This window comes from Parambassis ranga, chromosome 14, assembly GCF_900634625.1.
Source record: "Parambassis ranga chromosome 14, fParRan2.1, whole genome shotgun sequence".
NCBI lineage: Eukaryota > Metazoa > Chordata > Actinopteri > Ambassidae > Parambassis > Parambassis ranga.
In genome coordinates this window covers 12920209-12947846 of record NC_041034.1, presented here as the reverse complement: position 1 = coordinate 12947846, position 27638 = coordinate 12920209, and the positions used below count along the sequence as shown (strand labels likewise).

General features: G+C 42.2%; 3 protein-coding genes across 3 annotated transcripts; 1 reads left to right on the top strand and 2 right to left on the bottom strand.

The window, feature by feature from the left end:
* Window positions 1-567: 567 nt before the first annotated feature.
* LOC114446415 (A disintegrin and metalloproteinase with thrombospondin motifs 15-like) lies at window positions 568-11718 on the bottom strand. The gene is made up of 8 exons (XM_028422052.1): window positions 10574-11718; window positions 6875-7007; window positions 6615-6782; window positions 4603-4886; window positions 4344-4521; window positions 4075-4247; window positions 3144-3319; window positions 568-3020 (listed from the first exon to the last, which is right to left on the bottom strand). Exons 1-8 carry the CDS (start codon window positions 11519-11521, stop codon window positions 2237-2239), a joined length of 2844 nt encoding a protein of 947 aa, XP_028277853.1. The 5' UTR covers window positions 11522-11718; the 3' UTR covers window positions 568-2236.
* Window positions 11719-12500: 782 nt separating this feature from the next.
* Window positions 12501-18527, top strand: stk36 (serine/threonine kinase 36 (fused homolog, Drosophila)). The gene is made up of 21 exons (XM_028421462.1): window positions 12501-12542; window positions 12647-13358; window positions 13451-13591; window positions 13662-13739; window positions 13820-13950; window positions 14037-14286; window positions 14480-14573; window positions 14660-14841; window positions 14916-15055; window positions 15130-15235; window positions 15325-15453; window positions 15524-15697; window positions 15786-15877; window positions 16029-16092; window positions 16174-16278; window positions 16357-16431; window positions 16518-16629; window positions 16702-16828; window positions 16916-17096; window positions 17292-18188; window positions 18381-18527. Exons 2-21 carry the CDS (start codon window positions 13275-13277, stop codon window positions 18474-18476), a joined length of 3258 nt encoding a protein of 1085 aa, XP_028277263.1. The 5' UTR covers window positions 12501-12542; window positions 12647-13274; the 3' UTR covers window positions 18477-18527.
* Window positions 18528-20671: 2144 nt separating this feature from the next.
* Window positions 20672-23907, bottom strand: atf5a (activating transcription factor 5a). Its single transcript, XM_028421774.1, has 4 exons — window positions 23689-23907; window positions 22685-22933; window positions 21216-22401; window positions 20672-21124 (listed from the first exon to the last, which is right to left on the bottom strand). The coding sequence occupies exons 2-4, from the start codon at window positions 22824-22826 to the stop codon at window positions 20938-20940; spliced, it is 1515 nt and encodes a 504-aa protein (XP_028277575.1). The 5' UTR covers window positions 22827-22933; window positions 23689-23907; the 3' UTR covers window positions 20672-20937.
* Between the last annotated feature and the right edge of the window lie 3731 nt (window positions 23908-27638).

The window sequence follows — 27638 nt, the reverse complement described above, 5'->3', positions numbered from 1 at the left end:
ATGCAGGAAGTTTGGGGTCCGTAACTTTTGTGTACTCCTCTTTCAGGTAAAAATTGCAAGTCGCCACTTTGTGGAGTAAAGAAGACTGTTGAGATACCCACATGAGATGATTCAGTGTGGGAAGCTGCCAAGCTGAGTGCTCTTCAGGACAACACTTGAACCCATGTGAATTACACCTAGTCCACCTGCCCTTTATTCACTTCATCTGGCTCTGTAAAGGTTCAATGTCAAATCACATTCTGAACAAGTAAGTGACCTCTAAAGTTCACCTGAGGATAATATGAGGCTTGAGAGTATGAGATAAATAAAGTGACAGCTTTTTTAGAATGACAGTCATTTTCTGTGTGGGGAAGGTTTCCTGTTGAAGGTTTCCTCATTGCAAGAATCAGGAATTTACAATATCCCTCAAAGTTTCTACAATCAGTTCTCTTGTGCACTCAACTGTACGCATATGAAAGACTACAATAAGATGTAAGACACTGATATCCTTACAGCACCGAAAAAATGCAAAGTGTCAGTTACAACTGTTAACTGATGGCTTTATTTTGGAATAAATATACTGAAGTCAAAGACAGATACAAATGTCTGTGTAAAAAAAAAAAGTATTTACAATATTTTTGCACAGAGCTGAATAAATGTATACATAGTATACAGTACAGCTTGTGTAGGTCACTGGTTTCTTTTGCTATACAAAGTGCAAAAGTTAATAAAAAAATAATAATCCAACTGATGTAGGGTTGATCCTGTAGGTGTCTGTTGGACTGGTCATCATTGCCCCTTTTAAAATAAAACATAATGGATTACAGGATTTAATCGCATCTCTATAAAGAACAGCTTGGCTCAGGCTCTTTGGCCATGAACGAGGTGATCCAGAAAAACACATTCCCTCTGTGCTTCGTCGTTTCATTGATAATAAATTATGTTGGTTGTAACTGTGCCAGACAGACAAGACTTAACAGGCTTCATGACTGGCTGAACACTATGAACTGCTGTTGAAGTCAAAAGGAGGAGGTGATCAAACATGCTGAACAGAGGAGTCAAGAACTGAACCCAGTCTGAATGTATGACATCAGTCTAAAAGTACATCTCAGAGGAGCATTGCAATGCTAAGCTCATGAGTTATGAATCCTCTCAGTACACTAGTATTTGAAATATGACAAAATTCTGAATGATATGGGATGTGAAGGGCATGTTATGTTTGGAGGTTCCAAGTTAGGCCTTTTGTTGTATGTAGCATTTTCTGATAAAGGTTTTTGGAAGATTGTTTAAACACGTCATGTACAACGTATTTGTGGTTTTTACCACAGCTTGTGACACATGACTTCTCTGTGTGTTAAATCCCATTTAACTAGCCATCAATTTAAAAACTGGAGGAGAGATGCACATTACTGGTTGGAAGGAGAGACTGTTGGCTGTTGAAGATACATCAATAAGAGTAGGCAGGGTTATGTGGAATACTATTGAATTCACTCATTAATTCACTCCATATTGTCTTTTTTCCAACTAACAATCCATGACAGTATCAAAGGGGAAGTCTTCTCATTTCCTACAATTCATGCTGGTTGCACCATTATTGTTTATTTCTGTGAAGGTTTTAGGAATAAAACATGTTTAAAAACGCTATCCAATGTTTTATCAGTTTTGATTGACTGCAGGTGTTAACAGCAGAAAACATGGGGATTAGATGAGCAACGCTGCAGCGGCAGTGTGTAATTCACTGATGATGATCTGCTTCGTTTCAGAATCACCTTACCACCTACTATGTGGCCACTAAAGCATGTTGTTCTCTTGTGTAGCACATGGACATTAGATTTCATCCTAGAAATTTGTACCTGTCAGTCCTGATTTGTTAAGTGGTGTCATTTTTTGGACTACAAGCTGACTTTTTTTATTTGTAAGGCCCAACTAAAACTTTGAAGCTTGCACAGTTAAAATATTATGACATAAAATGGCTTCCAGACTCCAAAGGTAAACTTGACCCTCTGTTATATTATTTTGCCTTCAGAGTAACACCTGGATAATATCTTCTGAAGTCAGAGTGATGGCAGTGAAAATCATCTTCCAGCACTGACTTTCCTTCCAACATTCTTCTTGTTCTTCCAAGAGAGTGTCCGTCATCCTCCAACAGTTCGATCCTGCAGGTGGAAAAATCTGCATCTGACATCCATGGTGGGATACTTGCAGGTGGATTCAATTCAGTCCATTTAAAACATGTGCAGTTTATTGGTTTAAGTCACTAGCATGGCTTTAGGTTACAGAAGTCCAGCTCCTGTGGTTTACGAAGGCCAGTGCAGTGGTCCCTTGGGAGAAGATGCCCAGTGTCGGCTTTGCAGTGCAGTGGTCGTCTCTTAAAGCCCTTCCCACAGGTTCTGGAACAGGGCGACCACTGTCCAATATACCACTCAGGACATGGGTCACCACAAACCCTGGTGGTTGAGGGCATTTGTAAAGGATCACAGCCCAAGCCTGGTTTCCCATCCGGCCTCAGACATTGCACCAACCTTTGCTGGAGCCCATGGCCGCAGGTCACAGAGCACTCTTCCCAGCCTGTGGATACCCATTTCCCCACAGTTGAATCGTCCTTGCTGTAAGACTTCTTCAGATCTGCTTCTTTCTTCGTAACACTGTCCTCAGCCAGGACACTGTTGTGAGAGTTCACATGCTCCTTCTTCTGAATCTTGTCCTCCTTTTGACGGGCGAGGTAAAAGGAATAGCGGATACGAGGAGGTGTCATCTTGCCGGCACACAGCACCTCCACAGTGAGGGATTCTTCCAAGGGCTTTACAGCCTGCAGGGTCTCAGAGAGACCGGTTGTGCCACTGTAACGCAGGAGGCTGCCCTTTACTAGGATGTCCCTCTCACCAGCTGACACTACATAGTTCCCATTGAGCAGGTAGTGGCCTTCACTGTTCTTGACTGCCAAATAATTGTCATCACTCATCATTCCCTTGTAGCCTCGCTGACGAATGTCAATGTTTGCTGCGCCCACCGGCAACATGACGACGAAGTTGTAGCCATGCCTGCATGCAAACCGTTTACAGTCAGTGAGAGTGTATGATAAAGCAGAAAATATATTTATTAGGTTGACGTAACCATGGGGAGAACAATGACATTGTCTGTATGGTGATTGGGGTAATACTCACGCAGGCTTTGTGAAGAGTCCCGATACCTTCTTGCAGCCCTTGTTGTCACCTCCGCAAATACCACACTTATCAGACTTCTTAGTAGATCCGATTTTGCCATCACAGCCAGCCTTGATGCACTTCCCTTGGACACACACTCCTGTGGAGTCTGGCGAGCATGGAGTCCCATCAACAACCTGAGGTGTTCAGACACACTTCAAGATTAGTTTCACTGAAGCCAGTGAAAACAGACATGACAAATCATTCAATCCCAGACACATTCAAAAATTAAATTACCCTGTAACATAATGGTCCATGGATGCTTTGTTAATGGACATAGTTCATCAAATCACCTGTTATGTTTTTGTCCTAAAGAGGTTGCATTTTTCAAAACTAAATTAACATGATTTAATATACTGCATTTTTGGTGGCGATAAGGTCACATTTCTGATCAGAATGCGGTTATAAGCACCACAACAGACACTCATGAAGATGAATCATATCTCAGAGTGCTGACACCAAAAGAACCAAACTCCAGCTCATGTTTTAAAGTAAACTTCACTTTCAAAGTGCTGTGTCCTCAATTTGCTTCAGAGTTTGGATAAATCCTCCAGCTGCCTTGTGATGATTCAGAGCTACGTGTCCCCTGAGCGCTGTTATCTACTCCTCCTCAGCCGGTATGATGGAGTGAAGTGTGAACTCTGTCTAACTGCTGCTCAGGCTCACTCCACACCCTGCTATCTAAAAAAAAGATTAACAGTCCACCTCATCTCCTTCATTCCTTCCTTTGCTCTTTGCAACAACACCAGAGGCAGCTGCTGACATATATATTAATGCTCTTTTGATTATTATCGTGACCTCTAAATATAATATATCTAAAGATATTTTGTTCGAGCCCCTATCAGATTTTTTTCACATTTTTTCATGCAAACCGAATGTAGTTCTTGTTTACCCGAGGTGCCAGCACGTAGAAGTAGCCAGTGCCATTAGCCCTGCAGATGAGTTTACACCTGTCCTCAGGGGATACTCCAGAGTACTTGGGTACCCACACCACAGAATGTGTGATACGGTTGGTGTTGAAACTGTGACCACTGCTCTCACACTGCTCTTCGCGAAAGGTCTTACCTGCACAGAGAGGTGGGAGGGTACAGGAGGTGAGAGGTGGAAATGCTCAGGGGAAAAAATGTCTTCGGACATAGTTGTGTTTTGAGCGATTCATACCTGTGTCAGGGCAGCGGTTCAGGTTGCAGGAGCGGTATTTGACCCGAACCCCTTGGCAGTATTTACCTCCATTTGATGGAACTGGGTTGTTACACTCCCTTCTAGACAGCTGGACTCCACCTCCACATGTGCGTGAGCAGGTACCAAACAGGCCCCACTTGCCCCAGCGTCCGTCCACCTGGAAATACAAAAGGAAAAAAAACTATTAATCACATCCTAATTTTAGGATGCAACCCCTAAGTCTGTGGGTGAGTTTTACCTTCATATTCTGGGCCTCTTTGTCAGAGCAGACCCCTCGGTCACAGACCTGTCCGTCCCCACACTGTGTGCCATCTGCCCAGGGGAAGTGTCGGGTCATACACACCAAATGGCCGCTGGACTTTCCTGTGCACCACAAACGACTGCATGGTGGCTGCATAAAGGGGCAAGGCTTGGAGTTTTCTCCAAAAGCAAGCTCACACTGACGGTCGAGGTTGTAAGATGCTCCTGGCAGCACATCAGGAAGGACTAGTGGTTTCTGAGGCTGGTCGAGCAAACATTCCCCTAGAAGAAGAAGGCTCAGTAAGCAACTAAAGCAATACCAGCTGCCTCCTCTAGTTTTATGACTTTTTTTTACCAGCTATAAACACATATCCCCCCTTTTATTAAAGATGCAACTTCTAAATAATTCCCTGAAATATACAAATACATGAAAAACAATGCGATCTATACTTATGCATCCTTCTCATTAAACGTGTGTGTTGTGGGTGGGTGGGATTGCGGGTTGGACACAGTAAGCAGCCATTGCCCTTGTGATTTGGGCTCTTTGATGTAAGAGTACAACTTGATGCTCTGCATGCAGCATATGCTACATACCACACACAGACACATACACCCAGCCATCCCCAAATTCCCCCTTAAAAACCCACAAGATTGTCCTTTTCCATCCCACCCTTGTTGCTTGACTTGCATGGATAAAACCCCACATTCAGACTTAGAGTTGGAAATGCAGCTAGCAAACAGTGCAAAGGTCAAAGGCCTCCACTTAAAACAAAGGTCTCACGGAAACCTTTCCAGGAACAGGCTCATAATAAGGAAGATTTTGACGAGTAGGTGCTCAATGGAAACATAAAAGATCAACATCAGTGGATGAAAAAGGTTTCCAGGAGGAGGTTGTTATCCATCAGAAGCACATGCAACTTCTCACCCACATGGGGAATTTTTACATCCAAACGAAACAATGTTCACTGTAAAAAAAAAACTGGGTACCCCAACTTTGAACTGTTTATTATGCCATTTGTATTGCGGTGGATTCACACCAAGGCAGTGAGTGAATGAGCTGGAACTGCTGGCAAATTTGTTTCCTCCCATTCCACCACAAATTTGGCAGAAGAAACACACTGATTAACAGTGATAGAGCAATGCTGCATAAACAAGTCACTCTGCACTGAATAAGCTGAACTACACCTCTTCCTTCCTATTCTTTCTCCACAGAGCAATCATGGAAAACAATAGCTGCTGCTGGTGTGTGTGTGTGATGAACAGGTTACAAACGATTGTGGATGCAGTACTGCCTTAAACATGTGGCAACATGTTTTTTTTCTCCCTACTGCTTTTTAAAGTCTAGATTTATGACAAATGGCCAGGAGGAACTAAGTCACACGATTGTAACATAGTGAAAAATAACTTTTATGTGCCTTTTGCTTTCAGACCCTTCTTTGACAGAAAGAGGCAAAAAAGTTTTTCTATTTGGAGTAAACCTGCATGGGAAACACTGGGCAGATACACCTCATAGTCCAAACCACTGCGGTGACTCTCCCAAGAACAAGCCCTGTAATTAAGGACAGATGTGGGGGCAGTTTTAAAATAAAAGTTTAGCATTGCTCCAAGGCCAAGTCCTGTGGTTTGGCCTGTTTGGCAAACAATCCGCATCCAAATGAATGAATTTCTTTCTGGCTTTTAATAGTCTTGTCTATGAACATGGTACAAACAGAGGTTTGGCAAGATGTGACATTTGAAGCATGTCGTCTAACGCTGAAGTTCAACCACTCACTTACACTACAATGCTATAAAAAAAGAAAACTGTTAACCTAAAGAAATGTGGTAGAAGGCTGCTCTTTCACGATGAAAGTATGGACAACACACAACTGTGAAAACACTAATTGCAGTATGTGACTAACTACATCTTTGTGAACCACTACAACCCTACGATTTTTAATAGTTTTTCTTAACTTTGGCTTCTGAGGGTGTTTACAGTCAAACACTAGGGTCAGTGTGGTCGTTGAAACTCACCATGCCCACTGTCCAGAAATTCAGTGATGATGGCTGCACTGCAGGGGGACCAGGGGCTGGTGCGGTTGATCTGAATAAGTGTGGGAGACATCATGTGGTTGTCCTGCAGTTTTCCAAACACGTCCTCGCAGGCCTTTACGTTGTCATGAGGCATGTTGAACACGTGTCCTGCCAAGAGAGGAAACAGAGATGTCAGATGTACTCTTTTATCTGTGATTATGTGACCACACTGTAGGAAACAAGAGGGATGACTGCTGTACCAAGCTCGTGAGCAGTGGTGAAGGCTGAAGGTAGGCCGTCATCTTCGATGACAGAGCAGCTCCTCTTGGGGTCACACATGGTGCCAACATCTGCCATACCCAGAGTATCACAGGTAGAGGCTCCACACAAGTCCTGGACATCAAACATTTTACATCAGTACATGTGAGCTGTTCAGAGCTGAACATGCACCAAAACCTGTAATAAGAGTTCAGTGGCAATTTTGTTGAATGCATGTATTTCTGCTCTGTGGGTTATATACAAAAAGGTAAAAAGCATGGTGAGCTGCAATTTGCTTTACAGCCGAGGGGAGACACAGATAAAGACGCTTATTCTCTGTAGGTTAAACACATAGATAAGCTATTGTTAGACTTTGTCAAAATACACAGCATCATGTCATTGGAGATTCTCAGTCATCCAGGATATTTTCATTCAAGAGCTTAAAGCAAGGGGACCTGGACTCGTTGGGGTTACTTGATAACATTGTGCTGATTGGGGTGCTTGGAGGAGCAGTATGTTTTCAAGGAATGCAAAGAAGTTGCCCTAATTCACTCCATCACTTTTATGATGCACTGTTATCTGGGCAGCATTAGCAAACAGAGTGCATTGGGGCAAGTGTCCAAAGCATAGAAAAGTTGGAAACACTCGTACTGTGTAGAAGATGAGATGTGTAAAGTGACCAGTTTGGATTATATTTTTTATCTTTGTCTCAGTTTTCTTTTCCACATTGACGTCTGTTTGAAATCTGTCTGCAACCTTTCCTGATTCTTTCCCAGTCTGGCTTTTTCTAGTGATGTCACCTTGTTCCCAGACCTCTGCAATTAACATGTCTGACTATAATACAAACAGAAACAATGTTTCAGCTCACAAGAGCATGGTTATTAAATTATCCTTAACGTGGACCTTATTGTCACTGCAGTCACATTTCAGAGATTGGAAAAAGATTCAATAATTTTAAGTAACATTCCACTGCCCAGTCTTTAAATCTTTTTAGTGGGCAACAGTGTTTAGAGCACACCTTCTTCTTATGAGGTAATGTGACTGTCCCCAACCATAACATTTCCATGCCGGAGCAGAGTTTCCAGATGACCTATTTCTATGCCACAGGGTTTTAAAAGCCAATCTTAGCCGGTATCCATTTGGAGCTGAACCTCCTAATCACAGGAGAACATCAGCAGTAACCGCTGCAACAAACCGCCCCATCAGCCTGGTCCCTAAACAGCACTGTCTCTGCATACCCATAAACCCTGTGGCAGTTACAGACACAGTTCCCTGCAATCCTTTGCTGCACTGAATGCAACCATAAAACTTCAGTGCCAAGTGAAGACCTCGAGTGCTATGACAAATCATTCCTAGAATAAACCACAAAACCGCAATTGTTGGCCAGTGCAAAATCCAGTCCAGATGTGTTCATGTGCGGAGACAACATTTGAACATTTGGCCATTTATGAGTAAAATATGAGAACTGCAGAACAAACAGGGGAGCAGAAACAGCAGTGTCAATGAGTTTGTTCTTTGCCGTGACCTACTTCTCACATCTGACATCTATCTTTGTATTTTTGTGTCTGCAATTAAAAAAACAAGGTTACCTAAGTGAAGAAATATTTCCATTTTATTTTGTGTACACAGCTTTAAATTGATGTTTGAATTGTTACCTTTGGACACAAAAGTCTAGGAAAAAAAGAAGCTTTACTTTTAGATCTGATACAGCAGTATCACAGAATTTATGAGATCCAGACATATTTCGGTGAACTCCTCTGTTTCCCAACCCATTATCTATCATGCAAAGGCAAACAAGCCATGTGCTCAGCTACAATCATCTCCTCCCTCCCAGGGGAAGCATAAATTTACAGATTTACAGTTAGGTTTAATCTTTTGGCTGCTCTCGTACAATAAACATTCTCTGTAAGTTAATGAACTGAGTAAACGTGCAGCATTCTTTAGACAGAATTCATGCTGACTAAAGACTTTAAAGGTAACCACAGTTGCCTGTGGACAACACTGAGTTGGTCTTCATTAAAACTACTAAATTACTTTGTGGGCCGGTAACAGCAGAGAATGAATGTGCCACAAAATGACCACTGAAAGCAATGGTAAACAAAAAATAAATAACAGCATCTGATTCATTTTTTCTGATTTATGTCATGTTTTTTTCTACTTTTGTTTTCAGGAAACATGCATGCAGAAGCCTTGCAAGATCTGGGAAGGGGAAATTACTCTTTGTAATTTGTATACAAGAAAACCACTCAGTAGGAATTTGTTTTTAACACACTAGAATTAGAATTTAGATTGGCCTTCTTCTTCTGGTTAGTAAAATGCAGCTTCTTTTGAATCCAGCATGTGTCTTATGGTTTGTCAAACCTGTGATATTAGGTCATACTTTTTGGTGCAAGATGTTAACAGAAACAGTGATGGAATTCCTTAGTGCTCGTCTTTATAGTTTCTGCTTTATATAGCAAATTACATCCACATCAGGTCCTGTCCAGCTGAATTGGGTCATCTGAACTGCCTGCAGTTTACCGTAAAACATCATCTTTGCAGACAAAACCAAAATCTGGTAACAATCTAGACTTTGTATATACATCAATGCTGACCATCTCTGAGCTGCACAGGATACCCTTGAATGATAGAGGAAGTGTATGACAGACTGCAGAATGTGTTGTAAAGATGCGACTGTACAGGCTGACTGCATACAGCTGTGCAGAGCTGCCCCTCAGGAGCACCCTGTTTCAGACTTCAGACTTTCAGAGAGAGCAGGTGGGGCGAAAATGTGGAGTGATGTGACTCTGACATGCACATAGGAACCCCCTACCCCACTCCACACCTCTCCATCTCTCCCTTTGGGGGCCTGTTTAACGAGGAGCAGGCAAGGCAGTGGGCAGGGCTGGAAAACCCACAGCTGGAGGAGAACTGCTGAGAGAAACAAGACACTTCCGACTAGTGAATCCCTGAGGGCACTGACTTGTGTTAGATTTGGTAAAGTTGCAGGTTTTTGAGGTCTGGCAAAATTACCTATCATGTTTTGATAGTGACTCTAGCCTAAAGGTACTTCAACACCTCTGACTTTTTAAAGATTGTAGAGGTTGTAAAACTGCACACTTTGACAACACATTGAAACAATATCTCTCTCAGTAACTACACCTCACTGGGGTGTTTTGTAAACTTTCTTTCAGGTTTTCAAATTTGAACTAAATGATCATTTATCACAATGATCCATGGATGCACAGAGCAGTGACTTCATCTCTGACCCTGTGTCATCTGACAAATATTTGGGAGTGCAAAGAGAAGGTTTGTTCCAAGTCTATAAAACTACCCTCCAAGGATCCATGAAGTGCAATCAAGGCTAGTGCTCTGTTCAGCACAAGTAATTTCCTCTCTGTCAAAGCTGTGAGGCTGGTGTGGACTGACAGCCTGCTCTGTGAGTTCACCACAGGTGGAGAGTGTGTTTGTAGAACAAACCCATTAACTGACATCACAGATTTTTGAGTGGGGTCATATAAAACATCCACTATGTATAAATATTGAGTTGTCTTATTTTCGCCATAACATATTAAAGTGACAGAATGTTAGCAGAATGAATAACGTCTGTGCGCAATGGCGCTACATTTCATTGCGTAATTGCGCTTGCTTAATAACCCCCCCCCCCCACCCCTCTGGTGTTTAATCCTGTAAGGTGAGCTCCCGTAAACATTTTTTGTTACCTGTCTAGTGAAAAGAATCGCCGTGTCCCAGTACTCTGGATGCTTGTCGGTGTTTTTGTTCATCTTTTTTTGCCAAGTGCAAAAGTTACGCAGCGTCATAGCTGCGTTCCCGGACACCTTTGGTCCTTTGTCCTCCTCGGATATGATCATGATCTTCACAACTGTGATGCTGATGGAGTTAAGGATGCTTGGATGCTTGTACAGCCTCGCTGCCACTGACATCAGTGTCAACATGTAGTGTTTCAGGTCATCTCCGTGGAACTGTGCCATTGACTCATCCGCCACTACGAGCGTCTCCACGTATCTGGGGACTGAGGCGAACCTTTTGGTTCTCCCCATCCTCTTCAGCATCGTCTCGGTCACATTGTTGAAGTCAGTAAGTTGCTTGTATTTCTCCAAGGACTGCGCAACCTGGACGCTTATGTCACTGTCCACTGCGCACCTGGAGGTTGAACTGAGCTTCAGGTTGTTGCTGGTTCTGCGCCGGATGATGTGCGCACTCTCTGCGCTTCTGGTGTCATTCTGTGCCGGTCTGATAAAATATTCCCAGCCTTGAAAACCAAATGCACCTTGCAAACCCTTGCAGAGGCTTAAAGCAGCATAAGAATATGGGTCAGCGTTAACATATCCGGAGTAAAAACACTGGCTCAGTTCAGTGGGGACATCGGTGTTGGGGAGCCACGGTGCATCTTGGTTAGAAATGGAGGGGGCAATGAAATTAGAGTCATGGTGTAAATCGATTACCAATTCCTGCTGGAAAGCTCGTATTTTCAGGACATATTTTCCATTCAGGTTTTCCACGTCGTTGTCAAAATCCCTTCTGTCATCGTTATCCAGCCTAACAGGGAAGCAGATTTCACTTTCCATGCATCGAACAAGCTTTAAAAGTGAGACCACACAGTAAAGGAGAATAGTTGTCCTGATAAACATGACGATGCTCGCATTCATCAAAGAATGCAATAACCAACATAAAAAAAACAAACCAGATTTAATTTGTAAACTCAGTGGACGCGTTGAGAGCCACAGATCAGGATGCAGAGCATAATCCAAATCACAGGAGTCTAAAACAATGCAGCTCGTTCAAGTCCACTCAGAGCAAACTCCTCCTGGTCATGACCCATTCCCATCCTCCACCTGTGTGTGCTCAGTCCACTGCTGCCTTCTGACTTTATGCATGTGTAAAAATATGAAAACGCAATCTCTCTCTCTCTCTTTGGCTTGGGGGAAGTCTTTGGAAGCGCCCATTTGAGGCACGTTTTTACTGGTGCAACTAGAAATTCAGCAGACCATGTCATGTCTTAACACACTTCGCACACAAGACCATCTGACACTTCGTAATCTGTACACCATCAACTACACATTTTCCCCACAGAACATGAAATTAAAATATAATAAAAGCAACTAAAATATATTCTCTAACACTCGTTTTTAGGATGCAATAACTTGCTATATTTGCATTTTACATCGAGCATCAGTGCACATCAGGAATTAAACATATACAATAATAATTAAATACAATTTAACATAAGGGGAACATCATTTAGGGGCTGAGGTTCCTCAGATGAATTGGCCATACAGGGATTTACCATCAACTTTCATGTCATGTTTAAATCCGCTGTTTACACATGAATCACATGCGACATCTGGTGGACAGTAAAAGAGTCCCATTTTACAGAGTTTACAGTGTTTTTGACAGATGTGTTGTATAAACGGTGATACAAATACAGTGCTGAGAAGTGCATGTGTCAAGTCAGTCTTTCAAACATACTGGAGACATAGTTGTGTTAAGTCATTCTTTCACACACACACACACACACGCTCCTCGGCCTCCAGCCGGCTCCTGCTTTGTTTTCTGTTCTCCTCCCGTTGCCAGGCACGCAACGGCCGTTGCTAGGCTAAGGACCAGCGCTTAAGTGCTGTCCGTAGAAAAGCCGGTCTCAACTCTGGCAAAGCATTCAAAATATATAACGTAGGTAATAATTTGTTGTAAACGTACACAATTAATGAGTGCATACTGAGTACATTTTTTACGACAAGTCAAGTTATATTGTGTCTTTTGTTTTGAATTTGTAGCTAAACTTTCCGGCGTTTATCGTAGCCTGTTTGCTGCTTCTACAACCCGAAAGTAAAGGACGCCTTTCCGCTCTGGACTAACAATACAAACAAAGGTACAATCTGGGCTTGTGCAAAATCGTATCATGTGTGATTAATCTTCAGAAAAACTGTCACCGATTAATATTTGCCATTTATCGATTACGGCGATTAGTGCCTCGTCATGATGACGCATTTTTGTGTGCGACGTACTCTCAGCATTACCAGCAACATGTGAGCCCGCAATAACAATAATGGCGGAAGGCAGTGGTATTCAGTTAAATGATGCGGAGCAGCATGTTCCTAACAGAGGTTCAACGTCTGTCACCATAAGCCGGAGTACGAAGAAAGCCGAAGAAAGCGCAACGACGACACAACGCCGGCTACAGCTGTAGTATAGTGCCGCGCATGCGTACGCGACGTGAATTAGGTGTGAAGCGTGGAGCGTTAGTTGTTGCCATAGTAACAGACATTAATACGTATCACAGGAATGAACTCCGACTGGAGAAGCTGCCTCCCGATCTTTATTTAAGGACTCCACAGCAAGATAGGAAAAGATTACAACAGCGAAGTCTTACGACTAAACTAAGCGCTGCTGCTCGCCGTCAGGATGAATTCCTATCACGTTTTGGAGCTGGTGGGAGAGGGCTCGTTTGGCAGAGTTTACAAGGGAAGGAAAAAATTCTCTGGTCAGGTAAGCATTTTAGGAGCATAGTTTGTTTTTTTGTTTTGCTTTTGTTTGCTTAACTTCATCTTTTCACCGTCTGACAATCTCTGACCCTTTAGGTGGTGGCTCTAAAGTTCATGCCAAAGTTAGGCAGGTCTGAAAAAGAGCTACAAAACCTCAAGAGGGAAATCGAGATCATGAGGGGTCTGCAACATCCAAATATTGTCCAGCTCTTTGACAGCTTTGAGACTGACACTGAGGTGTGTTTGACAGATTCACAGATTCACACAATGGCAACAACTCAGAGTTCACCTTATGTGTTTGTCACAGGTTGTGGTTGTGACTGAGTATGCAGAGGGGCAGTTGTTCCAGATTCTTGAGGATGACGGGAGCTTGCCAGAAACCCAGGTATTCACTGTCACCTCACAGATAAGCCAGCCTTCTCAAAGTTATACCTGCTTTACATTTTATTCTTGTCACCTTCCAAGGTCCGTGAAATAGCCTGCCAGCTGGTCTCAGCTCTCTACTATTTACATTCCCATCGCATTCTTCATCGTGACATGAAACCACAAAATATCCTGCTGGACAAAACCGGTGTGGTTAAACTGTGCGACTTTGGGTAGGATGAGTACTTTAATAAAAACATGTATATGTGCTTTAATCATTTGTAAACGCATAAAATAACATGATGCTTTCTCGCTGTAGGTTTGCGAGAGCAATGAGTGTCTCCACCTTGGTGCTAACTTCCATCAAGGGAACACCACTGTACATGTCTCCTGAGCTGGTAGAGGAGAAGCCCTATGACCACACTGCTGATCTCTGGTCTGTGGGCTGCATCCTTTATGAACTCCACACGGGGGCGCCTCCGTTCTACACTAACTCCATCTTCCACCTGGTGCAGCTTATCGTGAAGGATACTGTCAAATGGCCTGACACCATGAGCGACACATGCATTGTACAGTACAGTTTCAGTCCACGTGTTCTACAGTGAAAACCTTTTTTTGAGTTTTACAGCAAGTTGTACTTTCAGCCTTGCTTATTGTCATTAAGATAGTAAAGGAAAAATGTTTAAATGTAAAACCCCAGGGGTCTGTCCTTGGCATCATTGCTGACAGCTGTGGGCCTTTTTTCTGATATTTTCCTTGCAGAGTTTCCTGAAAGGTTTGCTGACCAAAAACCCTCTGAAACGATTGTCATGGCCAGACCTCCTGCACCATCCCTTTGTTGCTGATGGTGTACTCGGTGATGCTTTAAACTCTTCATTTTAATAGCAAACCAAAGCTTTTTGTCATATAATATCTTACCTTATCTTATTGATTTGTTGGCAGTGCTGTCAGACACAGGTGTCTTCAGCCCTTTGACAGTCCCACCCAGCCCAGACATGATAGCACTGAAACTTAAGCAGGTGGCTGAAAAGTCTCTTCCAACATCTGGAGAGAGCAGGTTATTGCGAAAGGCTAGAGAACAGAGGAACAGAAAAGGGAAATCAGGAGGCAGTGGCTATACCAAAGTGAGTCATCTTTTTTGTATTAATTTACATGAATATTATAGCACAGCTTTAACCTATGTTTTTGCATTTTACAGGAAAACAAAGAGGGGGTGAGAAATGACAGACCTAACACTGCGACAGCAGCAGTGTCTCCCTCAGCCGGACAGCCTTCTGTGTCTGCTACCAATCAAATTGTTGACCCAAAGATTCAACCGCCCAAAAGATCAAAACAGGGGTATGTATAGAAGCACAGAGTAAAGATTATATCAAAAGCAGATTGAGGCAATTACAGGCATATTCTATCTACAGGGGTCAAATCAGCAGAGATTATCAAAAGGAATTCCCCTCTGTTGAGGTCGGGCCACGACTTGTGCGGAGACGCAGTGAAGATAATCAGTCTGCGCTTCTCAAGCAGGTCACTGTCTGCCACTCTTTTCAGTAAAAAAGCAGCAGCAGCAGCCAATCTACCTCAGCGATAAAGAAGTTGTTAAATATGTCTTTCAGGATTTCGACAGTGAGGAGTACTGGGAGAATCTGGCTCACAAATCTGAACCAAGCAGGCAGCAGAAAGAGCTAAACTACACCCTCATTATACCTCAACTTAAATCCAAGATCCAAGCATTTAAAGCTCAGGTAATTTGTTTTTAAGTGCTCAGCATACTGTCTTTCTAAAACACATCTGTATTTACTCTTGAATGTTTAGCTAACAGGTGGTGATGTAGACTTACAGCAGATTCTCCAGCCGCTCAAGGTCTTGCATAATTTGATACTGATGCCTGACCTCGAGAAGTGGGACCATATCAGGCGTGAGCTCGGGCTGCCCCATGTCCTCTTCGACCTGATACACAATACTGTAGAGAACTCGGATTTAATCAAGGTTAATTTTTTCAGTAATGACACAGTATTCATCAGTGCATTATAATGCAACAGTGAACCTGACTTTTTGTGTATTGTCTCCTGCTCAGCATCAGTGCTTTGTGCCAGCTCTGGCAGAAATGATGACAGTGCTCATATTGTACTGGGAGAAGCACTCTGACTGGATGGAAGAAGAACACAGGTTTGATCACTGAAACTGTATATATACAGCACTGTATATATATATATATATATATATATATATATATATATATATATATATATATAGCCCGATATACTGTATATCACAGTCAGCGGATTATTGGAACTCATCACCTGTTTTCATACTATAGACTGGAAGAGTTCACCAAGCCCTTCAACACAATTCTTAGTCGGCCACATCTCAGGGCTTTGGCAGTAAGTACTTTTCACTGTGCATTTTATGTCAATAGCTTTTTACTATTCAGCAGGTTGAACTGTTACGCGTCTCTTTTTTAGCCTCTGGCCGCCTCTGTTTTGTCTCTCTTCACACATCATGATATTGATGTCAAAGTGGATATGGACTATCTAGCCTGCTTGCTGAAAGATCAGGTCTTGTGTGAGGTATTGAATCTACAATTGTGATTTATTTTTCAATTACTTGTCTGAGTGGGGTTTTTTATTGCTCCTCTTCATTGTCAGCCCCAGATCTCACCCCCCTCTGGCTGGGGACTTTGTGATGGCCTCTTCTCTTTACTCTTACACACACTCTCTGAGGTCAGACAGCATTTGAAGTATGATAAAACATTTCTTTTAATGGATCGTGAAGACATGAACCTAAAAACCGATTTTTCTTTTAACAGCATGAAAATGCTTCTGTATCATCCTCTACAAATCCAGCTCTGTTTCTGGATCTATGGAAGAAGATTTGTTCTTCACTAGCAACACCAGATATGAGCTTCTGTTCCACAGATGGTAATTTTAGTGTCATATCTGTTTTATTAAATCAACAGTTGAGGTATTAAAATATATATTTTTTCATTTCAGGCCTTTATTCCTTTCTGTCTGCTGTGCTGCTGGCCCTCACTAAAGATCCATACTCATGCATTCCCCTGTTTTGTGAGGATGGATCTAAATGTGTGTACACACTTGGCTGGCTTCTGGGCACTGACTGGTAACTTGTCATTTATTGCAAATCTTAGTCCTTCGGCACACTGATACATCACCTGGAGCTAACAATAGCACCTTTTATACCCTGCAGCCTTCATTTGTTTGCCAAAGAGAGTCCTGGGAGACCTGAGCTTGATCTGAATCACGACAGCTTATCGGCACTGAGCTGCCATTTTTTATGTTTTCCATTTGCCCTGGACCTGCCTTCACACACCATGTCCACAATTCTACAGCTGTATGACACCTGTGGTATTGTTGCAAGCCTCCTGCAGGTTAGGGCCCTCCCTTGTTCCAATAAAGACATTTGCTGATGAACATAATTCTCTGATGCAACACAGGATAACTCTTACACTAGTACTGTGCGCCTCAATGTCTCTGTACGTTTGGGAGAGCACTGTGTTGTTTGTTGTTGGCTGTTTGATGTGTGACAAGTTGTCTAGGTGATTTTGTTTTTTATGCTTTGGCAGGTAATTCAGACTCTTCCTCCTCTGCTGCTAGAGCTGCCGCTCTCCCTGCTGAGCCGTTTGCTCTTGTGTGATCCCCAGCGCTCCGTTTCCCACCTCAGAAAAGCTGCTCTTGGATTTTTCTCACCGATACAGCAGAGCCAGCTCACTGCCGCCAGACATCAGACTCCTGTGAGCAGAACTGCCAGCTCTCTGCTCTCTGACTTGCTGCACCTAGATGTGCTGTGGGACTCTGCTGCTGAGTTCCTGACTCTGTTGTCCCTGGTAGCCCGTTTTACCCCATGGCCTGCTGGCTTTGAGCTCCGTCTTGAAGCCTCAGTGCTACTGCAGGCCCTGAGTCATTCTAATGACCAGATAAGAGTCAGCACATGTAGACTTTTGGGAAATATGGATCCATTCAGGCCTCCTACACCAGGCATCATACACATTTTCAAAAGCATGATAGACTGTCTTAATGATTCCTACATGCCTGTCCGGCGGATAGCTTGTAAGGCTGTTGGAAATTGGTTAGGATATATTGCCACAGAGAGAGGGTTAAAAATGTCCAAAGAGAAGAACCAAAGTAAAAACGAGAGCTCATGCATTAATGCAACTGATGATCTGCCAACAATGATAGAGGAGAGAGTTGATGGTGAGGAGGGCAGAAAATGGACAGAGGAAGCCAGGAGGACGGTGGCCTTGCTGGCATCTCTGATCACTGACTCGGACACGCTCACGCGGCGTCACTGCTGTGCAGCTCTGGGAAACCTGGCACACATTGATGGTGCTGTGCCGCTGTTGTTGGAAGGAGATGTGTCCAGCTTACTGCTGACAACCGCATGCACAGATTCCCATAATGCAGTGAGAGAAGCTGCCATAGCAACTCTGTGCCTGTACAGCAAGCAGGATGAAATACATCAGGTAACAGAATAAGTCAGTATTATTATTATCACTGTAATAAAGAAAAACAATTCACTGTTTTTGCCTCTTAAGTGCCCTAAACCTTTTTTATCCTTTATTATTTATATGTGTTCATATGTGTGCATATCTACAGTTTTTCCATCATTCCATCAAGCTTATTTAAAATATACTTTATTTTGTGCTTATTTTAAGGTCCTGAATTCCCTCAATGCCAGTGAGAAACTTGTGCAGGCTTCACAGCAGGGGCCTCCACACTGTGACTATCATCAGCTCATCGGACTGCTGTGACTGCAGCTCAGCAGGAATGATGCCAGAACTAAAACAATCTTTCTTACTTTACACCGCATTGTCTTAAGCAAGTGTAGCCCCCCCCCCCCCTTCATTTTCCAGAAATATCGATAGTTTAAAAAATACTTGCTTGCTTGATTTTAATGTGTCATCATGCCAGTTCTGATTTAATTAACTACGTGTGTATATTTTTTATTGATGTTTTTTTTTTTTTTTTTTGGGGGGGGGGGGGGGGGGTTGAACCGTTAAACAGTTGCGTTAAGTTAGTTTTGCATTCGAAATATTTTTTACAGCAGCAGCGGGTTTGATTTTTAGTGACACTGTTATTGGAATAGAAGCTGCTGTGTTTTATGTAGATTTTCATTTTGCTTTGAGGTAAATCTAGATTTGAGATTTATTCTGCTTCTGTAAGTAAATCGCTCTGCACTAAAGCCAGGCCACCGCTGATAACACAACGGAATGTTCCGGTGATTAGAATCAACTTCTTTCTTTTTAGAAAAATACTCATTTCCTGTTACAAGCCCTGTCATCAGTAAAAATCTGTTCTTATTTCTTTCTGTAATTGCGTTTTTTTCCCCGCTGTCTAATAGAATGAGTGCGCTTGTCAGCGTTCATCAGGCCCTGCAGTTTAGGAGCATTTCGTCAAAAAAGGGATTGTTGTTTGGAGCTGTGTACAGAAAAAAGTATTACATATATATATATATATATATATTTAAAAAAAAAAAAACTCTGACAGGAGATTATTGAAAATGATTGCAGTCATTCCATTTAGAGACAAAAAAGGGACGAAACGCGACAGTAAAAGTTGATGACACATTTTATTTTTAAAGAGAAAAAAAGTTGACGTCACACAGAGAAAATATGCGACAATAAATGAGCTTGAGATTCCAAAGCGTTATAATGTGCCTTCTGTACACAGTTTTGGTTTAACCATCGGAGCTGATAGTACAACGCAGGTTCTCACACAACAACACTTTCTAGCCCAAAAAAACAAACAGACGGTATAAGTAATGAGCACAGATCAGCGCATATATTCAAGATTGTCTTAAAATAATTATGCATAGAAAAAAACTATCCTTGGTATAGACATGTAAAACAGTAACATTGGTTGTTATTTGCTTAGAATATAGCAACAAATGAAAAAGACTTCTGACACAAAAACTAAGCCTCAACAAATAAGCTGCTGATATATATATATATATATATAGATTTTTTCAGTTAATTTTCTAAAAAGAAAACACACTCCACTCCCTGAACATATAAAAGTTGTTACAAATTAGTGCAGATCAGCCAGAGGCCTAGAAAACTTATTGCCTTAACAAGCAGTTTAGAGAAAGAATCCCCGAAACCCTAAATTTTTTCCAGGGAAAGAGTACATTAATGCAAAGGCATGCAGAGGGAGGCTGCTAAAAAGCCACTAGATACAATATTTGTACATGTGGAAAAGCATTTTTTTCTTCATGAGGGCGAAAAACTAAAATATTCAGAATGTAAAAGAAATGTGCTGTGAGTCTGTGATCTCTGGATAAACTCTTATCCTGAGCTGCAAAACAGATTGTAGAATTATGCAGAGAAGAATACTTCACTGCCACCACATCATGAAACGTCGGTTTACACATTCAGAAACAGAAACACAAAGTAGATTTGGTCTTTTTGGTCGTAAATGTAAAATTTGAATGCTGAAAAAGTAGCAATTGTTCATCTCCTTTTAAAAAGAAAACAGATGAAGAATTGAACAGTTACATACATAAGACAGTTTCTTACAACATACACATGAACATTTAGGGCAGTGCTAAACATGAGAAATTGTTAAAATGCCTGATAAAAATGTTAATGACGTCGAGTTTATTCCTCTTATGTATATGCACGGCTCTTTCTACATTATCTGTGCTTGTAAAAGTCAATACATATTCAATAGTAGTTCTAATTTTTTTAATATATTCATACTAATTGAAATATTTTCTGTTCAAGGAAGGCTAGAAATTATTCTAGAACAGTATCTGATTCGATATGAACTTGAAATATTGACACCAACAACACATTTTCTCACATTATTTCCAAATAAAGTTTTAAAATAATAATAAAAAAAAACAATTATTAAATTCTATTGCTGACATCAATTTCAATGTAAGGCTATTAAAAATATCAAAAACCTGCATAATGAATAACATTACTTCCTCAGAAATAACCTTATTTTAATCGTTAGATTCACGAGCTGTGAGATCTAGTAACAATGATTGTCATTTAAAGCATTGCAATGCCACAGTGCAGGCTCGAGTGATTCGTGTGCGAAAGCAATGGAAGCATTGGTGTTGATTTAAAACATAAAAAATAATCCACATTAGCAAAGCATGCAATAATCCCCTTGCAAAAAAAAGAAACAAAAAGAAAACATTCAATTCTGCACAAACTCCACATTTTCCCTGTTGCGTTCTCTTTGAGTGTACTTGCAGCAGTGTTGTTATGCTGTTGTGTCCTGCTTGAGCCTTTGGCTGCGGGCCTTGTAAACTTCAATCAGCAGGTCTTTAACATACTGGATTTCACGTTCTACCGACTCTGCCTTGTCCCGAAGCTCCCGGTTCCTCCCTTCAAGGCAGTGCAGCTGTTCTTCCAAAGAATCTAGCTCCGCCCTTTTTCGCTGGCGATACCTGCATTGAGAAGACCAAGAAGAGCAAAGATGGTTTACTTTGTGAAGTCATGTCAATGCCTCTCTTTCATCTAGCAGAGACTTAAACTGACCTATGAGCGGCCGTTTTGTTCTGATCTCTCTTCTTTTGTTTGCGCTCTCCGCCTTCCATTGGAATGGTGTCCACTTCATATTTCACAGCGAGCTGGTCTTCCTTCAGCCTGCATGCTTGTCTGTGCCCTGATTCCAGGTTCAGACTGTCCCTAGCCATTAAAAGACACTCTGGGCCCTGATCCTCAAGGAAGTTACAGTGCAAGTCATGCTGAGCAATCTGTAGGCTCTCTGATTTCACCTGATCATTGATGTTACCTAGGTAGCTATGGTAGGCCTCAGACTGTGGTGCCGCTGGAAGATAACAACCCTCGCTGTTTTCACTTTTCCAAGACACGGTAGCTTTTGTCACCTCCACACTAGCTTTGATACCACTGAGCACCTCGGTGTTAACGGTGCCTCCACTGACCTCCCTCATGCTATACATCAATAGATCCTCTTTTCTATTTGGGACCTCCAATGATCCACCAAAGCCAAATCCACCACCCACAACCTTTGCAGCACCTATGGCATCTTGAGTGAAACAGCAATTCTTCTCTTCTTTGGGTAAAACGGCACATCTTTTGACCTCGACTGCACTACCCAGGCAGTAGCTTTTCCCTACCAGCTGGTTGTCTTCTATGCAGCCATAGTTACCTGTAAGGGTCACAGCTGAGTTACCTGAGTTACTTCCTTTGGAACTCAACAGACTGTTGTCATAGCCTTCACTGAACCTCACGCCATCAGGAACTCGTTTCCTACCACACCCACTGGGGCGACTGCAGCTGTACGGGGCGTGTCTTGGAATTTTGGATCGCCCAATGGGCCCACCACAGATACTCAGCAGGTCCAGTTCTCCGGTTGCTAGGGTAACAAGAAATGGGCTGGATTCCGATTGGTTGGATGTAGAGTATGATGCGTATGGCAGCTGAGTGAACGGCTGAGGACCCGCCGGCAGTGGACCCCTGTCGCATTTTCCCAGCCTCGGCCCTTTCTCTGGCAGTGGTTCAGACAGGAAGTAGTCCTCTAGTTGGGCAAGTTCCTCTTGCAGCAGAGAGGTCATGACCTCCAAGTCAGAGGGCACCTGGATATCATTCTGAAGGGGTGAAGGGGGAAGGGACGCATTGGTGGAGGAGGGAGGGGAAGGAGGGTTTGGGAGGTACGAGGAGAAATCCACTTCTTCCGTCATCCAGTCAGTGAGACCATCACCTGAAGAGGAGGGGGGAAAACTGCATTCGTTACGAGAGAAAAAAAATTACAGCCAAAAAATACAGTTCATGCAAATAAAAACATCCAACAGATCACGTAGCATTTTTCTAAAAGCATCATCTAATCGACAACAGGAAAATGCCAACATTTTTTAAAAATAAAGTTGCTATGTAATAGTCGTAGCTAGTTTATTACTCACTGTTCAAGAAGGACGAATGTGCTGCAGTGCCGAGCCCACCTGAAATGGGGAAAAATATAAAAAAGCGTACTCGCTGCAACTCACCAATTAAGTGCTGACTCTCCTCTGACACCTCCCCCCTGCACCCCTGTGATTGGCTGTGGTTAGCCTGTGGGTGAGAGAGAGCGAGGGGGTCTGCCGGGCAGACACGAAGAGTCTTCCAAACAGGAGCTGATGTTGCCATCATTTTGTCTGCTGGTGCTTTGATTCAGTCCAAGTCCAAGCATATGCTGAGAGTGAGCAGGGTCTGACAGATGGGCCACAGAGAGCAGAGCTGGGAGAGCATAATGAAACCTGGAGGGTAGACAGAAATAAGCATCAGAGATGCATGTCATTCAAAAGATGAGAGTCTACTGATGAAATGATGTGCTGCACTCAGCAGAATTCTCCACATGACTGTTTTGATGAGAGGGAAATCATCTGCCAATCCATATATAAGCCATATGTACAAACAATATACTCATGCACATGCAGAAAAAGCTGATTAAATATTAAAATATCACAAAAACAACAATCCTGCTAGATTTAGCTCAGTGGGTGATCCAGGAGTTAGAGCTATCTCCTTTGGGTTTTAAACTGCACCAAAACAAGACGCACTTGACATCTTCAAAACACGTGGGACCAAGTGAGACGTTCAGGGGCCCAACTGTTGACAAGAAGCACCTCAGTAACACTTACACTCTCTTTGTAGGTGAGCAACACCCTGATGGTTTAATCGGATTAATGCAGATCAGCTGATTTCCAATCGCATGTTCCTTTTAAATTAATCACCTCTGTTTGATCACTTAAGCAGTTTAGGTCACAAGAATGAGCTATTTAAATTAAAACGCGGAAAGACACAACTGGAAGTGACAGGCGTGTTGTGTCCAAGTCATACACATTTTCAAAAAATGTCTGACACTGTTCTGCCATCACAAACACAGACTCCCCATAAAGTGTCATTAAATAAACAACAAGTGACAGTGGAATAAATAGTTTAGTTGAAACCAACCATTACAACAACACAATGACAAACTGTGTACAGTAACAACAGAGAGAGTTTCACTTACTCCATTCTTGCAGAAAAATGTGTAGAGCACTTGGGGGTGCGTTGCTAAAGCAAAGCACGACTTCTTTTCAGGTCCAACAGCTAAAAGCGAAGTTAAAGAGCCATTTGAGCTCTGAATATCCGTGGACAATGCAAACAAACAGAAAGGGCGAGATGCTGCTTTGTTGTTGACGACCTGAAAACTGAGGAGCGGCTTAATTGTGCCAAAGCATCAGTTCATTCACACCTAGCAACCGACTGCGTCACCGGGACGGATAAACCGTGCTGCTCCGTGCAGATCCCTCCGCCCCTTCCTCCGTCCCTCCGCGGGAAGCCGAAGGACGTCCCACATTCTCAGTGTCGAGCTCCATTACTTTATAAAAAGTATGTTTTACTTTTTTGTCACTGCTCCATCAGAATTTATATTTTAGTTGCAATGACATGAGTCAAAATAACATTTTTATTTGCAAACTTAGGCAGCAATTTAAGACGTGAATGTCAACAATTCCACAGTAGTGTAAAAGCAGAGGGGAAATAACTGGTGTTCCCGTCACGTGTTAAAAAAAAAATAAAAACAAAATAGAAATCCGAAAAGTAATCACATTACTCTAACCCACGACACTTGCATCATTGTTTTTCTTAAAGCCCTCTGTTGCTATAGAGACGAGGCAGCGACGCTCCTTAAAATCAACCTGCAGCTGAGAACCTGGAACACACACACACCCACACACACACACACAGCCCTGCAGTTCTGAGGCTGTACTTTACTATGAGGTATAGTATTGTTTTTGTATAGGGACTATTTGATTCACAACACACTTTGTTTTTGACTAAGACGTCTGTTGCATCTCCGTTGCATCAGTGGTCCACGCTCACAGTGATTGGCTGTGCGACCTTAGAGTCGGGTGCTGCCATTGGTTGGATTTGGGTATATGTGAAATATGATTGGTTGGTGGTAGGCAAGGCAGAGCATCTCTGTGTTGTTATCTTTTTTTTCCCTGCAGTGCAGACTGTGCACATGTTTCAGGTAAACAAACCGGGTGTGGAGTGCGGTGCTACAGTTCCACGGTGCGTTTTATTAAACTCATTCACACAATATCATAACTTCATAATCTGTGGCAATTTCGTGTTATTATACAGTAGGAAAAAGTGAGGTCAGTGACACAAAAGATGGGTAATTATTATGCGATTATCACATTTTATTTATAACAAGTTTTATATTTCTTGTTTTAATCATTAATAAAGCTTCACTGCAGGTAAAGAATAATGAAAAATTCATAATTCTCCTAGGCTGGTTCATTAATACACCTTGAGAATTCATGTTTTTGTGTCTTAATTTAGTGAGACACAGCTGGTTAAACCAAAATGAAGTGACTGTAATGATGTCAGTAACAAATATGTGAGGAATGAAGCTTTGTTTTTCTCCTTTCAGCAAATCCTGAAGCTGAGTGAATGTAGTGTTCTCCTGTTGCTATAGTAATAGCGGACACTGCCCCTATTTTAGACTTGTTTTCTGGTTGCTGTTGCCATGGGATTTGCATCTCTCTCTCTCTCTCTCTCTCTCTCCTCTGTTTTCCTCCTCACCTCTGTGTTTTAGACACCCCTCCCTGTCCACCGATTCCTCCACCCCATTTGCTGAGTTGCATCTCTGTGACAGTATCATTTTGCCGAAACCAATTGTTTTATTTCCATGGATTATCATATTGATGAGGCGTCAAGCCTGGGATGCATATATAGACAACGAAAACATCAAACTTGATTGCACATAATCACATTATCCAGAAGCAGTTTCCACAAAAAGTGAAACATGTTAAATTAAATAAGCTGATGACATAAACTATATTAAACATGAGAAAATGAGTCTAATGTCATCTATGCTAATCTGAATCATTTAAAGGGACAGCCTGGTTACAGAGGAGCTATTCAGCAAAATGGCCACATTGTGGTAACTACCATATGAGCTGAGCGCTGAGACATTTGTATAAAGGCAGCCTGATGCAATCCAGATAAATGTGGTCGTAATGGAGACCAGATTGAGATAGTAGTAGCTGGTGAAGTTGGCGGGTCTCCCAGGAAATCGCTGACAGCTCTCTCTATCTGCATTAATTGGTCCACTGAGGGCTTCCTGTTTGCGCATCATAAGAGAAAGCCAAGGTGCTCCTCATGACAGCGCAGTTGTGCTGCCCTGTTGTCTTTACTATAAGTACTATTTCCTTTTCCTTTTGTCATTACCCAGGAAGTGTTAAAAGTTACATAGCTTAAGTTGACACATTCTCTGTGCGAAAACCAGTTCATGTAAAGTTTTCGCAAACACAACCAAACTTAACAAGCCTTCATGAACAGCTTAGGATCAAAGTGGACTTCAGATGTATACTGAGGTATTTATTATCCAGCAGGAGGTATTTATTATCCAGCAGACAAGGCTGTCCATCAATTGATTCATTGTCTGAATGTTGTGTATGAGCCGAGAAGTCAGAAAAGTCAATGCTGCATGCCAAGTGCACGTATGGCACGTTAGTAAGGGTTACACCATCATTTCATCATCATCTCTCTCAGAATTTATTGTCCTCAACTTTTGCCCCTCTTTGAACATATGAAGAAAACATGGAATTCAGTTATGACTTGTGAATGGAAACCTCCCTGAGGGGATTTGTGGGTGTTTGTGTGTTCAGCCTGCTGATCACTTGCACGCACAAAGTGATCATGTTTTTTTAAAAAAAAGTGACAAGGATAATGTAGTTTGCATTAATGGAGTTTCAGACTAACCTGTCCTGCGTTCAGCCGTGACCAATCTGAACCGGGATCGTGTTTATTTTACTATTCCTCAGAGACTTTGTGGTAAATTGGAAGTGTTTGATTTGAAGGACTACAGCTGTGTCTGTCTTGTCCTCCTCTGGGATTTTACAGCTTTAAGTACATGTCTCCTAACTAGCTCGCACCCGTAAAGGTGTGTGTGTGTGTGTGTGTGTTTGTGTGTTTGGCACACAAAGCTCAACACATTCAGACCGGACATATACGGTAAAAGAAAAAGACATCAGGTTAATGGAGCCACACAAAAAACACCAGCAAACTGTCCGTGCATCGCTTGTGTTCATCATCATTTTATCTCTTTAGTCGAACAAGTCCCACATGGCCCACTGTGTCATTGACAGCACTCAGGCTGTGTGATGCTGCTCCTTTACAACCATCCATATCCCAGAGGCTGAGCGTCTCTCACCTCTGAGCGTCACACTGCCAATATTCATTCAGCTTCATGACACAGATTGCACTCTTCACTTAACCTGTCGCTCAACCTCACTTTTATTTACACCCACCTTTAAAGAGCAGTTAGTCTGTTAGTTTGAAGGGACAACATTCAAAAAACTTATATCAGTGATTTCAGCTGTGTTTGAATTCAGGGGCTGTGTCAGTTAAAGACTGCGTTTTAAGAAAGAATGCTTCCAAGTCTGTCAAACTGAGGCAGAGAAGTCGCCTTAGCCGGGCTATCTGACAAGCCATCACAGTGTGGGTTTAGAGCTCGCTGCATCTTTGTTTGGAATATGAATGGTGTATTTCTTGTAGGAGGTCAAAGTTCATAGATTTCCTGGTAGAGTATTATTGTTATTAAACATACCAGTGCGATGTCAGTGGCATATAAGTTAAACTATCCTATGGTGGGAAAGAGTTGTGGTGTTCCCAGTTTTTTTGTTTTGGCCTCATTAGGTCAACGCTGGCGCCTTTCCCCTCTGGATATTTTTCACTTGTTGTTTTGCATGGCATGAAATCTGGAAAACATTGTGCTTTAATGATCTGTATACTGTAGACTATAGTTTGAATTAATGACATGTCATTTTACATTCACTTCAAAGAAAGTGAAGATGAATTGTTCAAAGCCGTAAACATTAGCAGTTTAACTTTGCACTGCTGTATCACATGCGTTTAGTGAAAGATGCTTTCATCTGCTGTGTGTGTCTGTGGAGGGGGGGGGGCATG

Bases quoted from the DNA above. Each gene is read 5' to 3' on its own strand.
- atf5a (XM_028421774.1), bottom strand. From the start codon at position 22,826: ATGATGGCAACATCAGCTCCTGTTTGGAAGACTCTTCGTGTCTGCCCG. The intron at 22,402-22,684 runs GTGAGTTGCAGC...CCTCCTCTTCAG, and splicing joins GGAGAGTCAGCACTTAATTG to GTGATGGTCTCACTGACTGG. The intron at 21,125-21,215 runs GTCAGTTTAAGT...TTCTCAATGCAG, and splicing joins AACAAAACGGCCGCTCATAG to GTATCGCCAGCGAAAAAGGG.
- stk36 (XM_028421462.1), top strand. From the start codon at position 13,275: ATGAATTCCTATCACGTTTTGGAGCTGGTGGGAGAGGGCTCGTTTGGC. The intron at 13,740-13,819 runs GTATTCACTGTC...TCACCTTCCAAG, and splicing joins GGAGCTTGCCAGAAACCCAG to GTCCGTGAAATAGCCTGCCA. The intron at 14,574-14,659 runs GTGATGCTTTAA...ATTTGTTGGCAG, and splicing joins TGTTGCTGATGGTGTACTCG to TGCTGTCAGACACAGGTGTC.
- LOC114446415 (XM_028422052.1), bottom strand. From the start codon at position 11,521: ATGAATGCGAGCATCGTCATGTTTATCAGGACAACTATTCTCCTTTAC. The intron at 7,008-10,573 runs GTAACAAAAAAT...TTTGATGTCCAG, and splicing joins CGATTCTTTTCACTAGACAG to GACTTGTGTGGAGCCTCTAC. The intron at 4,248-4,343 runs GTATGAATCGCT...CTCTCTGTGCAG, and splicing joins GAACCGCTGCCCTGACACAG to GTAAGACCTTTCGCGAAGAG.